At 42.6% G+C, this 16,468-nt stretch overlaps 1 protein-coding gene across 1 annotated transcript in view; it reads right to left on the bottom strand.

Annotated features, from left to right (window-relative positions):
- Positions 1-16,468, bottom strand: part of GDA (guanine deaminase) — a 38,782-nt gene that overhangs the window by 11,667 nt on the left and 10,647 nt on the right. Inside the window, exons 5-11 of the mRNA XM_054178814.1 lie at positions 15,233-15,338; positions 10,714-10,741; positions 7,489-7,596; positions 6,240-6,347; positions 3,493-3,590; positions 2,692-2,759; positions 2,085-2,231 (exon numbers count right to left, since the gene is read on the bottom strand). Of these exons, the coding sequence (XP_054034789.1) occupies positions 2,085-2,231; positions 2,692-2,759; positions 3,493-3,590; positions 6,240-6,347; positions 7,489-7,596; positions 10,714-10,741; positions 15,233-15,338 (663 nt within the window). The remainder of the gene's footprint in view (positions 1-2,084; positions 2,232-2,691; positions 2,760-3,492; positions 3,591-6,239; positions 6,348-7,488; positions 7,597-10,713; positions 10,742-15,232; positions 15,339-16,468) is intronic.

Below are 16,468 nucleotides of genomic sequence, written 5' to 3'. Positions count from 1 at the left end.
GTGTTGGGTAGTGACAGGTCTAAGGGAAATGGATTGAAGCTATAGGAGGGTAGATTAAGATTAGATCCATCCTAGGGTGCTGAGAGAGCTGGCAGATGAGCTGGCCGGGCTGCTCTCCATCATTTTTCAGCAGTCCTGGCTCAGTGGAGAGGTCCCAGAAGACTGGAAGCTCGGCAACATGGATGAGCCAGGGAATTATAGGCCTGTCAGCCTGACCTCAGTGCCAGGCAAGATTATGGAACAGGTCATCTTGAGTGCAATCACACACCACTTACAGGATGGCCAAGGGATCAGATGCAGCCAGCATGCATTTAGGAAGGGCAGGTCCTACCTGAACAACCTGATCTCCTTCTATGATCAGGTGACCTGCCTGGTGGATGTGGGGAAGGCTGTGGGTGTAGTTTACCTGGAGTTCAGCAAGGCCTTTGACACTGTCCCCCAGAGCAAACTCCTGTCCAAGCTGTCAGCTCATGGCTTGGATGGGAGCACACTGCATTGGGTTAGGAACTGGCTGGACAACCGAGCCCAGAGAGTGGTGGTGAATGGTACCACATCCAGCTGGTGGCCAGTCACTAGTGGTGTGTCCCAGGGATCAGTGCTGGGCCCCATGCTCTTTAAAATCTTTACTGATGATGTGGATGAGGGCATTGAGTCCATCATCAGTAAATTTGTGGACGACACCAAGCTGGGGGCAGGAGTTGATCTGGAGGGTAGAGAGGCTCTGCAGAGGGACCTCGACAGGCTGGACAGATGGGCAGAGTCCAATGGCATGAGATTTAACACATTCAAGTGCTGGGTTTTGCACATTGGCCACAGCAACCCCATGCACTGCTACAGGCTGGGGTCAGAGTGGCTGGAGAGTGGCCAGGCAGAGAGGGGCCTGGGGGTACTGGTCAATGGTAGGCTGAACATGAGCCAGCAGTGTGCCCAGGTGGCCAAGAGGGCCAGTGGCATCCTGGCCTGCATCAGGAACAGTGTGGCCAGCAGGAGCAGGGAGGTCATTGTGCCTCTGGACTCAGCACTGGTTAGGCCCCACCTTGAGTCCTATGTCCAGTTCTGGGCCCCTCAGTGTAGGAAAGATGTTGACTTGCTGGAACATGTCCAGAGAAGGGCAACCAAGTTGGTGAGGGGTTTGGAACACAAGCCGTATGAGGAGAGACTGAGGGAGCTGGGGTTGCTTAGCCTGGAGAAGAGTAGGCTCAGGGGTGACCTTATTGCTCTCTACAACTACCTGAAGGGAGGTTGCAGCCAGGTGGGGTTTTGTCTCTTCTCCCAAGCAACCAATTCCAGAACAAGAGGACAAAGTCTGAAGCTGCGCCAGGGGAGGTTTAGGCTGGAGGTTAGGAAGAAATTCTACACAGATAGAGTGATTGCCCATTGGAATGGGCTGCCCAGGGAGGTGGTGGAGTCACCATCATTGGAGGCGTTTAGGAGGAGACTTGATAGGGTGCTTCGTTGCATGGTTTAGTTGATTATTTGGTGTTGGATGATAGGTTGGACACGATGATCTCGACGGTCTCTTCCAACCTATTCTATTCTATTCTATTCTATTCTATTCTATTCTATTCTATTCTACCATGAGGGTGGTGAGACACTGGAACAGGTTGCCTGGGTGGTGGAGGCCCCATCCCTGTAAGTTTTTAAGGCCAGGCTGGATGTGGCTCTGGGCAACCTGATTTAGTGGAAAATGTCCCTGCCCATGTCAGGCAGGTTGGAACTGGATGATCCTTGAGGTCCCTTCAAACCCTAACAATTCTGTGATTCTGTAGGTCTTTCTGATTGGTTTGATAAACATAAAAGCACTAATGATTAAGAAATCTGAGAATCTCGGCAAAGAAAATTTGCAACTCTGAAAAATCATTAAGATTCTGTTATGAAACTCTCAACATCACTATCAACAGTCTTCCGTGATGAACCTAGTATGAATATGATAGACCGAAGGGTATCTCTGCTCATGAGATATCATTTTATATTTCAGTCTGGCACAAGAAATTCTGTGAATTCAGCCACTTCTTAAACACAGGGAGACATAATATCAATGAGCTGTAATTCTCTGTGTGCACCCTAAATAAATTTCTTCTTACCTTGGCTTCCTCCTAGAGTGGCTAGTCGAAAAGCTTCCTCAAGGGTTAGTCCTGTTTCATTCATTTTATTGATCTGAAGGCTACTAGATGCCATCATCGTTTTCCTGATAGCATCAAGCATTGAAGCTGAATATCCACCAGCAACATCTAGAAAGGAACAGACTCTTAGAAGCAAGTTTTGGGAATAATTCTCTGTTAAATTTCTATGAGCTCCAGTTAAATATTGAAAAGTGGCTGATGTGGTAAACAAAAAGTTTTACTGGTAAGCACTGTTTCTGAATGCACAGCTCCTAATGAAGGAGCTCTTGCACACAAAGTCAGGTAAACAGAACATAACAGACCATCAGAACCCTGAAAAAATGTTCAAAACCTGTTTAGTCTCACACAGGATCAAAACATTCTTTATTAATTTTGGTTTTCTTTTTAAGTGCTTTCAGACCAGCTCTAGTTTTCAGTATTCTAGACTTCATTACTCATGAGTAGTAGGGGAAAAAAAACAGGTCCATAACTTAGAGGACATGGTGACTTTCAAATATGAAGAAATAGCCATGTTTTTGTATCTCTCAATGGTTTCCCCAAATAATTGTGTTCATAGCAAACTACTAACCTGTGCCTAGGCCAAGCTTCACATTGTGTTGCAGGACCTTTTGCACATTTAAGACACCACTGCGCAACCTGTATTGGAAGGAGAAATGCATGATACGAAGAAAATTTAGGAAGCATAGGGCTGAAAAGTTGTTTGATGACAAAGACACTCAAAATGTGTGCAATAACTTTGGTTTATTGAACTGGGATGAAGCATTTGCATTCATACATCTAAAAGATGAGGTTTTGATCACTAAAAATAAAGCCAGTTTTTATAATTTAAAAAATCCCAGTTTTATAGGTATCTGCTGAAATCAAGCTCTCGGTATACATGTAAAATACTCCAAATATGATGTAAAGTATATTCCAGGAGGTGAGAGGTCAATTCATGAGCTCCAGTAAGTCATCACAAAAGAAAGATATCAATTATGTTACAGAAAAAAAAAATACTGTTAACTTTTAGTAGCTTATTCTGGATGGATACCATACAGTTTCTCATTTCTGCTTAATGGAAAGCAGACTATATATCCTACTCCCATTTCCCCAAAAGATATGTATATGTTGTGGGGAAGAGAGATGGTTTGCATCTGCCATTGACAGAACAGTCCAAAGAAAAAAGTTTTTTCAAAAACTAAAGATCACAAGTCAGTCCAGAACATACCACACTGAAGAGGAGCATAAACGGTCATGCTCAATCCAGTATGTCACTTCTTGTGGGATGGGGTATCATGCACAAAACTTTGCAAGGGTAGGCTGAACTCAGGGTGTTATGGGAACAATAGCTTGAATTGTATGCTGCTCTTTTTCTTTCTTTCGAACTTACGAAAAATTAGAATTGGGGCAATGTGAAATTGCAGCTCCACGAAGACTAAATAGTTTCAGCTCTTCTTCAGAAAGGTAACAAGCATGAGCCATCACTGTCTAAAGAAAACCAGAATTACCAGTTTACACAATGTTGCATTTATTTCAGTGTCTGTGATTTTTGCTGCACTGCTTTTAGTAGCCAGGACTTCTGCTAACATCAAGGGAAATTACTGCACTTCTTGAATGAAGCTCTTGAAGTCCCCAGGGAAAAAATTCTCATTAACTTCAATATGCCAAACACATCATTATCTCTGTTTTTTTGTTTGTTTTTTTTTTTAATTTAGTAGTGTGAGAAGAGAGACTGCTTATTTGTGCTGTGACTGCTGTGACCTAAGAGCTTCAAGGAACAAAAGCAAGAACTTCCTAGTTGGCCTGGCACTACTAGTAACCTTGTCATTTATATTTCGTAGCTAACACAGAGATTAAGTACTGAGACTAGGAGTGTATCAGATACAATCGAGGACGAATGCACTCTTTGCAGGTTTCTCATTGTCTCTCTACAGGATTGCACTAAGTAGATATACATGTATCTGGAATATTCCTCAATAAAAATAATCTGGTTTGTTATGCAGTTTATTAATGACCTTTCTTTCTTGCCCTGCCTAGCTGATTTTGAAAATAAATTCACAAGCAGTATACAGAAAACACAGATGTAGAGGATCAATTCATAGGTGTGATGGGTTAGCGCCTTTTCCTGAAAACAAAGCTGGGTGGAGGGCTTGCGGGTACTTTACCCTCCCCTGCAGGGCGTTTTCCCCTAGGAAGCTGAGTCTGTTCCACTCCCCCCTCCCTGCCCAGCTAGGGTATAAAAAGCAGGACATCATAGCTGTTGGGTCTCTTTTTGGCTCCTGCCTCTGCTGGATGAGAGCTGCTGCATTTGCCCTCCTGCTCCTCAGCCACGTGGCCGGACCTGATCCTTCTCCCTGCTGCCTCCACACCTCCTCAGAGAAGGACTGGTTTTGTATTATTCTTTCTTGTCCCCTTTCCCATCCATCCTTGTTCCTTGCCCCTTGTGAACCTTTCCTGTTATTGTTATATATATATATATATATATATATACTGTTTAAAGAAAATTCTTCACCTCTCTACTTCCAAGCCGACTCCAGATTATTGTTTAGTGGATTTGCTCCTTAACCTTTTCTTTCCCCCTCTCTGTTTTGTGGGGAGAAGGGGAAGTGGGGGAGAGATTCTCAGCCTTTCCCCTATCTGGGCTTTTAACTCCCAGCTAAGGCTCAAACCACCACAATAGGACATATGACAATTATTCCCAGGCAAATCTAACAAAAGTTACCTCATATGCCAAAAGCCTACTCAAATGTAAGTGCAAGAGCTTACAATCTGCTGTTAAAAATGAGAATGGCACAGGGATTGTTTCCACTTAGCATCTCCTAATAGTAATATACTCTCGCCATCTCTACTTATCAGGATCAAATGTAACTGAGAATAGCCACTTCTTGTAAGGATACACACATGCTGGATGCTGAACCATATCTCTGCTGACCATTATCTTTTTAAAAATAAATAAATGTCAGCCACAGTTCTGAAAAATGTATGTTTAAAATATTAATATTATTTTGGTACTTAAGTTTTGGTGGTTCTGATAGGGTGAATGTCTACAGTTTTGTTGTTTAATAGAATACTTCCTTAAATAACCAGAAGCTGGCTCTAAAAAGTATTGGAAACCCTGATTTTCAATGACCATTTTCAGTTCTGTGCCTGTAAAATTGTGACAGAATTCAGTCCTATGATTTTTGTAGTGCTAATATTGTCTTTAGTACACTGACATAGCAAATCAGCCTACATATGACTGTGAAAGTGAACAAACATTAAAACTGTGCACCTGCTTAAGTAATCCATATTAATGTCTTAAAGGACTGTAAATACATTGTTTACTGGGGTACATTTTTGAAGACAGAAATTGCAGTTCAATACCTCATTCCCCAAAGAATTCCATGCTGCCCTTTTTGCCTCTGAAAATTGTCTCCTAAAATTTTAAGTATATTTAATTGATGTTTAAGCACTCCAACTGTAATTAGGCTGTTAATATTCACTCTTACATAGGCTCTCCACTATCTAAAAAAATGTGCTGTGTGCCTGGGATTCCAACCTATACTGATATGTGCCTGGATTTATCTTGCAATCATAAAACTTTGGTGAATTTCAACTTTTCAGGTCACAGTGCCTCTCAGTACGTGGTGAAATCAGCTAATGACATGAGAGTGGTTTTGGACAGTCAAAACAGTAAAGCATTCCTGTCTGTATGTGAGGTTCATACATAGAAGACTAGAGGATAACCTGCTTTTCTGTTGGAAACTGCCAGAACAAATCTTCAGGCAAAACCAGAAAGAACGAACATTTCAGTATAAAGGTAGTGCAGAACTGCCCAAGAATTACCATCTCCTACAGTCACAGCTTTACCTACTCTCCTTCTGAGTCCACTGCTCCAATTCTCTTTGGAGCCCTCAGAAAATGGACCAGGGATCATAAAATAATTCTATTGTTCATCTCCCCAAACATACTTAGGAAAAATGTGGGCTTGTTTCAATAGCTCGAACAACACTAGTGCAACAGATAATGTAAAATCAGTACTTTCTACAAAATGTCACTGACCTTGACAAAACACAAACTTTTCAGGTAAGTAGTTAACCATCACAATCTCTACATAGAAAAATCTAAGCTATATTGCGGAAGTTGTTGTGTATTTACCTTGCTGGTTAGCAGCTTGTTTTTATCATACAACTCAGTGTAATTTTGGTAGGCAGGAAATATGTTCTCCACAAGTTTGAGTTCCTCTTCATTCTCACTTATGTGACTCTGCAATATGAAAATATACAGCAAAGAGTGTTTTAAATACCATTAAACCTGACATTATAGCCTTCTGAGATGCCTACTAGTGCTAAACATATAATGACAGAAATGAGTATTTGTAAAGCCTGTAATTAGATCTAGTCCTCAGGTCCCTTTTCTTCCAAGAGGTCCTTGGGATCCAAAACAGTAGCTCCATTTGTTCCTTTAAAAGTGATTTAAAAAAAAAATAATAATTATGTTCCTGGATGGTCCACTCCCATAGTTTGCTGATATAATGTCCCACTTGGTATTTGACAAATGTTAAAATAATCAATAAAATAATACATATTACTGTGAGGTAAAAGGGCCAGCATACCACAGAGCAGACTCTGGGGTCAGGGCAACATATGGCAACAGATGGTGTTGGGTGATAGGTTGGACATGGTGATCTCAAAGGTCTTTTCCAATCTGGTTAATTCTATTCTATTCTAATACAGGTAGCTTCTCGATATATCTTCAGGCAGACTGATTAATTACTGGTCTCTGATAAAAATTTGGTCCTCCTGTGCTCACATTGGATCATTTATTTTCTAAATTCTCACTTTATAATGAGAAGAATAAAAAACTAACATAGGATAGCTTTAAAGCAATATATGCTGAGAGTACTGTAACTGAAAGAGAAACATCCCCAAGTTTCAACAGACCTAGAAGATATAAAATACATCTTTTTTTTTTAACATAGAAATTTCAGCACACTGGAAATCCTACAGCTATGTTAACCATGTTAAATAAGATACAAAGAGGATTAATTATTGTATCTACTGAAATCTGCTCTGTAGAGAAGCAGAAGGCAGAGAGACAAACATAACAACCTTGCACTGAGAGCAACCTTTAGCAATGCAAGGTTGCTGGAACCTATGATACTGGGTACCAGTCTTCTAGTGACTGGGACTTGCAGAGTTGTCCATCCTACCAGCTGTGAGCTTTCTCATTTCCTGTGCAGGTCACTGTTCTTGCTGAGTACCACTAGTAATTTCAGAGGAATGTAAATGACAGGCTCCAAGGTAAGAATATGATCTGAGTGTTTTGCTGAAATTCTGAAAACTCCCTGGTCTGCACGGTATCTTTCCAAACTGTTTAAATTCTATAGAGAGGCCTCAGAGCTTACCTGCACATGGAGATCACGAGCTTGCGCTAAATTGCCAAGTGCACACAGCAAATCCTCTGTGCAGGAAGGGCCAAAGCGGGGAGTTATTACAGGCTGCACCCTTGGATACTGAAAATATTAAAAAGATGTGATTGGCATCCTACATCTATATATCAGTAATGATAATTAAGACAAGCATTTACACAGCAATCACATTTTTTCTCCATTGCTTATTATTTACTGCATCCTTGCTAACTTAAAAGTGTATAGCAATTTCCTTATTTTTACTAGAAATTTCACTACAGAAATTGAGAATTGATGTTTTTTTCTTAAAACAGTTTTCATGAATGTTATTAAATTATTTTCATTTTAACTCTTTCATCAATTGACTGAGATTTTACAAGACTTCAGGAGAAGCACTGGATGCTTTTCCATATTTGATAAATTTTAAGAAACAAGTCAGTTGAATGGCAAGACATTTCTGAGTCCTGCTTTTATGAATATCAAAGATGTAATGATGAAAAATTGAATAGTTCCATAAAACCAAATGTGATGAAGAGCTTATTAATTTATTATATGACAATATTAAATACAGAAATTTTAAATTAAAATTAAAAAATAATAACCAAATAATCACTACTTCATAGACACATCCTAGTACACGATTGTGAGACATATTCCATAACTGGTTTCGTATGTACAATTTGAACCCAATTAGAATATTTACAGAATTAATTTCAATTACAGAATGAAGCTGCAATTCCAGCAGTTGTCCACTAGAGGGCAACTTGACAGGACCCTCGCGACTCAACTCTATACAGGAAAGTGTTACAATGTCAGAGGCTTAAACCAGAAATGTCACCTGGCTAGGCGCGGGCTTTAAATTGCATGTTAGCTAATGAAGAACACGTGAAAGATACACTGTGTATTTCGTTTGTAGCGAAGTTAGTTGCTAGGCTACGGTTAGCTGGGTGCTGCCCGTCTGGCTTGTTCCCAGGGTGGGTCCGGGGCTGGTCCTTTCCGGCGAGGAGCTCCCCGGGCTGAGGCTGCTGGTGGGCCCACGGAGGGGCTTCTCTCTGGACAGCGGCGGTGGGGGCCGCTTTCTCCTCCCGCGGCGGCAGGGGGGCGGGAAAAACGCAGACTCTTGCCAGTCGGCAAATTCCCTTGCAGGGCTCGGGTGGCTTCCTCGAGGCGGCGGTCCCTCCAGGAGCTACTGCTTGAGAGCGGAGGGGGCGGAGTAGTGTGGCCGCCGCGGGGCTGCTCCCCGACGGAAGCTCGGGGCTTGCAGGGCCGGCGCTGCTTCCCTGGACAGGTTTGTGCTGGCGGGCCGGAGGAGCAGTCCCACGGAGGCGGGCCGGCGGGGTGGTCCTGGGGGAGCGGCCCTGAGGGGGGGGGCGACTGTTCCTCTGGACGGGTGCAGTCGCCTACGACGCTCTGCGATGGGCCGGGCCGGGCGCTTTGGGGTTAGGCTGGTGCGGCGGGCCGGGGCAGAGTGGCGGCAGTTTCACCTTGCTTGGCTCCAAGGAGCTGGCGGAACTCTCTCGCGAGTAGTCCCGACTTTGATTTACCCTGTCGTTTACAGGCGAAGTGGGCAGCTCCCTTTCTCTCTCTGCGTGAGAAGGTCACGCAGGATGCGGCTGGGCGTTATTCCTGCTTTTACGAGATGGCATAGACTCTGTGGCTCGCTGTCAGCTTTATGGCTGTGGCAGATGTTTGGACTGCCGAGATTCAGGTTAGTCCTCCCCGACAACTGGGCAGTCTTACTCTCGGGGGTGCAAGTCCTCTTTAAGAGATGGCGGCTTTCTCACACTGGCAAATATGACGCTGGCGGTCGGAGCGTCCAGCGATGGACTCTCTTTTGCAGATTTCCGGGCAAACAGGCTCATCTGCCCTTCCTGGGTTGCTGGCTTCTCTCCGTATTGCAGAAGCCACTAGTATGCTTGGGAGCGGAGCTTGATAGAAGCAATAGCAAGGGGCTTAATAGCAAAGGCTTAAGCACAAAGAGCGGCGAGTTTACAAATCTCGGGCAAAGAGAGAGCGACTTGTTTACAACTTGGGGTAATCCTTCTAAGTTTCTCGAGGCTGGATTTGGCCAATGGGCAATCCTGTACACACAGCTTTAGCCTATGGAGAGCGTGAAACTAGAATTAGCCCTTACTTGGCAGTAGCACGAGTATCCCATGCAGTAGGCGCATGTTGTTTACCGCTTAGAAGATAAGTGGGGTTGTTTGTGCCATCTGGTCTTTGTGCCCCTCAGCTCTGGGCTGAGTACCCCTTCCAGAAAGGAGGGCAGAAGGGCGAATGTGGCCAAACATGCTGGGGCAAGTTTTACAGTATTTGAGGCATAATTCTGGTCATACGGTGCCTTCACAACATCAAAGCTTTTTTGTTGTTAAATCTCTTCACGTCTGATGGCGACGAATTGTTTCTATCCTTTCTAGACAAGAAGATTAACAATAGCACCAGATATGCTGCACAGTAGAAAACTTGTGCACCTTGCACTTCTGGATTAACTTTTTCATTAAAAACAGATAATGGCATCGCAACTCTGCCTTCAGCCACTGGCCATAATTGTGCATGTGACACCGGTAGGAGACAGTGTATAACAACCTGATTTGCCATTTCTAATACCATCTCCCACATACAAGTGTTTCAGGACTTCTGCAGATTAGCCGATTTGACTCTACTAGTATATATGATTTAGGCATTAAACTCTAGACATCTGTTCTTGAATACTTTGTTGCATTGAAAACAAAAGGCTGAGAAGGGAAGTATCCCAACTTGTAATATTAGAGTGTAAACTTCTATCTTTACATCAGGGGTGTTCTTTAGAACCACACTTGAAGATATGTGCTGACCCAAAATACTAATTTTGTAATAGGTTAGTAACTGTACTGCTAGCCTATTTATATATCACAGAGTGATTAACTGACTTCCCCCTTTCTCTAACATAGAATTGTCCTTTCTAGGAAGCAGAATATTTTAAAGTCACTAGAGGATATACAGAGAACATGACTGCTGTGCTCCGACCACACAAAACTAAATTTACACTGGTACAAGTTCATTTCTCAACAACATGGCAGAACATTTTTCAGATTGATGGTATCTTTCTCCTACACAGAAGGATGTGTGTATTTGTTGATTTGTCACTAAACCATCAGAGTTTGTCAGTGGAATTAACTATTTCATACATTCACATAGCATCTTCCGAATACAAAAGTGAATGCAAAGGAGAACTCTACTTACTTTCCTTTCCAGTAGTTCTTTAACAAACCTGGAAAAAAAATGTAGAGAAAATCAGTTATAAATCTGTCATCAAAAGCATATCTACTTAGATTCTATACTAAGCATTTCAGACGTAGACCTAATTTTTACACAAAGTTAGACCGGATTCTCAGATGAAATAAAAAGAAGCAACACAATGAAGTCAGAAAAATTATAACAAATTATGCTGGTTGTGAATTTGACCTTGACTATGCAGATTGATTATTTTTTTTCAATAGCTAGCATCAGATATGCCATACTTATGCTGAGTTCTCATTGAAAACCAAATACATGTTAACAAAAAAAACATAAAATCCAGCTGCAGCACATTTAAATCTGTCTATGAACTTGAATTACAGCATAAAATACCTCCCATTATTCAAAATCCTATTTTTAAAAGATGCAATATTTCATACCTCACAGCAGTTGCATATGTCCTCATTTACTTAATGGAGCCTTGATTTTCTGGAAATGCTTATATTGTTAGCATATAGACAATCTACCTTATGAAAACCCAGTATAGATATACTTGCTTTGTTAAATTAAAGAAGTTACTTCTGGGACCTCCACAAACAACAAACAAAAACACTAAGCAGTTGATATGGATAATGCAGATGAGTAAATAAAATGTCCTCTGATTTTGCAGGGTAAAAGTCATGTGCACAGTGTATGGAAATAATTTCCAAAAGCCAATTTGAGATGGGCTCTGGAAAGAATCTCTGTGATTTTTTATGTTATAGTTTGTATTCTGAAAAACCTTTAATTCTAACAGATACTGAATCACACGTGATAAATATCCTCAGATGGAAAGGAAAATAGTGCTGGGGGTCTAGATTCACAACACTGAGGCTGGTGCTAGATCACTGGCTAGAATTAAGAGGCTTAAGCTCTACTTCCAAAATGACCAAAAAAACTTCAGCTCATTGTTGTCTCCAGACAGCTGTTTCCCTTTTTTTTTTATGTTCTTTGAAAACCTTAGTGACACTGAATACTGAAAAGTATCAGCATTATTTTTCAAACTGAAATATCCTTCTCAACATTCCCTGTGCTTTGTTGGTTTATGTACCTCTCTATGAGGAAAGAAGCTCAGGTTCAAACCACTGTCTTCTGAGGGACCTCAACAGGCTGGACAGATGGGCAGAATCCAACGGCATGAGATTTAACACATCTAAGTGCCGGGTTCTGCACATTGGCCACAGCAACCCCATGCAGTGCTACAGGCTGGGGTCAGAGTGGCTGGAGAGCTGCTAAACAGAGAGGGACCTGGGGGTGCTGGTTGATGGTAGGCTGAACATGAGCCTGCAGTGTGCCCAGGCAGCCAAGAGGGCCAATGGCATCCTGGCCTGCATCAGGAACAGTGTGGCCAGCAGGAACAGGGAGGTCATTCTGCCCCTGTACACTGCAGTTAGGCTGCACCTCGAGTACTGTGTTCCGTTCTGGGCCCCTCAGTTTAGGAAGAATGTTGACTTGCTGGAGCGTGTCCAGAGAAGGACAAAAAAGCTGGTGAGAGGTTTGGAGCACAAGCCCTATGAGGAGAGGCTGAGGGAGCTGGGGTTGCTTAGCCTGGAGAAGAGGAGACTCAGGGGTGACCTTATTGCTCTCTACAACTACCTGAAGGGGGGTTGTAGACAGGCAGAGGTTGGTCTCTTCTCCCAGGCAACTAGTACCAGAACAAGAGGACACAGTCTCAGGCTGCGTCAGAGGAGGTTTAGACTGGAGGTTAGGAGGAAGTTTTACACAGAGAGAGTGATTGCCCATTGGAATGGGCTGCCCGAGGAGGTGGTGGAGTCACCATCACTGGAGGTGTTCAGGAGGAGACTTGATAGGGTGCTTGGCTGCATGGTTTAGTTGGTTGGGTGGTGTTGGATGATAGGTTGCACACGATGATCTTGACAGTCTCTTCCAACCTGGTTTATTCTATTCTATTCCATTCCGTTCTATTCTATTCCATTCTATTCTATTCTATTCTATTCCATTCCATTCCATTCCATTCTATTCTATTCTATTCTATTCTATTCTATTCTATTCTATTCTATTCTATTCTATTCTATTCTATTCTATTCATTGTGTTTCTGCAAATAGGCCAGATGAGGTAAGTACTCCTGATCCATGCTAACGGGACAGAGTTATCTTTTCAAAACGCTTGTGGCACACACTCACCCAAACCTGAGAAATATTTGTTAATAACACAAGCACATGAGAAAGGAGTTGGAAGCATGAGACAGGTATTTAAAATAAAGCTATTTAGATCACAACATTGTGAAGTTTTAGAAAATACCAGAAATTTTGCCATTTTAAGGCCTATTCAGCAGGGCTCATGCTTTATTACAAAAAAAAAAAAAAAAAGGACATTTACATGAACAAAAACTAATGTTAGTAGAGTGCCAGTGGCTAATGCTACGTGTTTTTAAACTGCCTTTAAATATAAACACCATTAGCAATCCATGACCATTTCTAATTTTTAATGGCACTTTGTGAGCATGACTTGCAAAAATAATGTGACAACTTTACGTAAGTGCCATTAGAGGATTACATAAGTGCCATTAGAGGATTATATTACTGTTATGTATTTTCTCTTTCTGCATGGTAACTGAAACATTTATACATGTAAACAAATAGCCATGTGAGAAAAGTTGCATTTCTGCTTGAGCATTTTCTGAGCACAGATGTGAAAGACAACAGAAACATAAGAGACCAGGCTGCTATTCTTCAGTCTCAGGACCCCTCCGATTGCCTTGATGTGATTCTCCTTCATTCTCTTATCTGCAAGTGACTAATTTCACAGGAGGAGAGAAGAACCATAGCATGTTTAAAGTGAGGTATATGAAATCTAACTCCTACAGCCTGAACACAGTTTTATCCTAAATGGAGGAAGGAAGTAGCTCTGTAGTTAATGTATCACAGTATCACCACGTTGGAAGAGACCTCAAAGATCATGGAGTCCAACCTGTCACCACAGACCTCGTAACTAGACCATGGCACCAAGTGCCACGTCCTGTCCCCTCCTGAACACCTCCAGGGACGGTGACTCCACCACCTCCCTGCGCAGCCCATTCCGATGACGAACGACTCTCTTAGTGAAGAACTTTCTCATCACCTCGAGCCTAAACTTCCCCTGGCGCAGCTTGAGACTGTGTCCTCTTGTTCAGGTGCTGGTTGCTAGAGAGAAGAGACCAACCCTTTCCTGGCTACAACCACCCTTCAGGTAGTTGTAGAGAGCAATGAGGTCTCCCCTGAGCCTCCTCCTCTCCAGGCTAAACAATCCCAGCTCCCTCAGCCTCTCCTCACAGGGCTTGTGCTCAAGGCCTCTCACCAGCCTTGTTGCCCTTCTCTGGACATGTTCAAGTGTCTCGATGTCCTTCTTAAACTGAGGGGCCCAGAACTGGACACAGGACTCAAGGTGCGGCCTAACCAATGCAGAGTACAGAGGCACAATGACCTCCCTGCTCCTGCTGGCCACACTACTCCTAATGCAGGCCAGGATGCCATTGGCCTTCTTGGCCACCTGGGCACACTGCTGGCTCATGTTTAGGTGGCTGTCAATCAGCACCCCCAGGTCCCTCTCTGTTTGGGAGCTCTCCAGCCACTCTGACCACAGCCTGTAGCTCTGCATGGGGTTGCTGTGGCCAAAGTGCAGCACCCGGCACTTGGATTTGTTGAATGGCATCATGTTGGACTCTGCCCATCTGTCCAGTCGGTCGAGGTCCCTCTGCAGAGCCTTTCTGCCCTCCAACAGATCAATATCTGCTCCCAACTTGGTGTCATCTGCAAATTTGCTGATGACTGTCTCAATCTCCTCATCCAGATCATCGATGAATATATTAAAGAGGATAGGGCCCAGCACTGATCCCTGGGGGATGCCACTGGTGACTGGCCTCCAGCTGGATGTGGCACCATTCACCACCACTCTCTGGGCTTGGCCCTCCAGCCAGTTCCTAACCCAACACATAGTGTTGATATCCAAGCCACGAGCTGACAGCTTAGCCAGCAGTTTGCTATGGGGAATGTTGTCAAAGGCCTTGCTGAAGTCCAGGTAGACCACATCCACAGGCCTCCCCACATCCACCAGACAGGTCACCTGATGATAGAAGGAGATCAGGTTGGAGAGGCAGGACCTGCCCTTCCTAAATCCATGCTGGCTGGAATGGTGGCAAAGGAACTGATTGCCATCCCACTAGCCCATGTAAGGTCACCTCCACACATAATGCTGTAAGGTGAAAAGAAGAGGCAGAAACAAGACAGTAGTGTACACGTATTTTTTCCAAACCCTAGAACTGTAACTTCTCTCTGTCTTTGGAAGAGCTAGAGAGAAAAAGGCTAGGGGTGCAGAGCAACTGTCTATGCAGGAATTGCCAGAACTGTATGAAACAATACTGTCAAAAGAAAAAAAAAACTTGTTTCTAATAAATTTATGCCTGCAAGTTCTTAGACAATTTCATGTTCACTTTTCAGATGTATCAAGAAGTCTTATTTCTAAAGGTTGCAACATCAATCACCTTACCTTTCTGTCTCTTGAACAGAGTCAGCAGTAATCTCTTTGTATTGTGGCACACTGTCATTCATATCCATGCAGACTTTTCCAACAAATGCTCGTTGACCAAATTTATCTGTTGAGAAGCATACAAATATAAAACTCATAATCGCCAGTTCTCAAAAACTGCTATCAAAGCCTGTACTGAAATCAAAATGGTTCTTGTCTCTAAGTTGGGACCATCCATATGACCTTTAAGGAAAGAGGGGGAAATAAAGAATTAAATAGAAGTTCTCTTCTTTTACAGTAGTATGCAACTTTATAAATGTTATAACTGAGGACTTTGTCACTGTAGTTTAACCACAACCTGAACTCATAATGGTACTGAAGAAGACTACTGCGGAGTATGAGAAACAAAAGCATCAAAACAGAGTAGCTGTAGTAGATGATTACCCTGAGCTGAGAAAAGGCACAAAGGTCTCAGTGAATCATCTGCCCTTATGAGAAAGGCATGAGGTTCCTAACATGCCTTCCACATGCAGATGGATGGAGAAAATTAACCAGAACTACTTCTAGCCTCTTTCTTGCGATAAATCCATATTAGTACTCAGAACTCATGTGTAAGACTTAAAAGGAATGCATATAATACTAAATGTTAAGCTTTATCTCTTTCGCCTACTTATACGTCTGAGTTATTGAATACAAAAGCTTCAAGGTTTTAGTTTTTTTTATAAAATCAGACAAAGTAATTTTTGGTGGAAACTGAGAGTCTGATTAGATTGTTCTGTTTTGGGAGCTGGCTGAGCCTTGAGCAATCCTGCAAGAATCACACTTTCAAATAGCAAGCATTTTGAACAGTGAACAGAAGGGAGGGATAAGATCCTGACACAACTGCCACTGTTCAGGTTTTGGAGTGTGTGTGGAGATTTCTTATGCTCATTCTAAGCTGAAACTTCAGAGTAGCAGGAAATGAATGTACTGGTTCTATTTAATCCTCAAATAGCAAAAAGCCAGATACAGCAAGCTGAAGAGTGACTCCAGCAGACCTAATTCAAGCTCAACCAGCAGCTGATTTGGGAATGAAGAGACTACAATACAAGCAGAAGCAACAGCAGGAGAGAGGCAGTTAAGTGTACAAGGATAACTAGGGTAGATTTATGAGACACAGTATGACAGATACAGATATAATTAATCAAAGCATATTAGTAGAAAGAAAAATGCCTAGCTAATCTAGAAGTCCTAAGCTCTGTTTCCTTCCACTAATAC

This window comes from Dryobates pubescens, chromosome Z (assembly GCF_014839835.1).
Source record: "Dryobates pubescens isolate bDryPub1 chromosome Z, bDryPub1.pri, whole genome shotgun sequence".
Classification (NCBI taxonomy): domain Eukaryota; kingdom Metazoa; phylum Chordata; class Aves; order Piciformes; family Picidae; genus Dryobates; species Dryobates pubescens.
The sequence above is the reverse complement of the archived record's forward strand: the minus strand, read 5'-3'. Positions and strand labels throughout refer to the sequence as shown.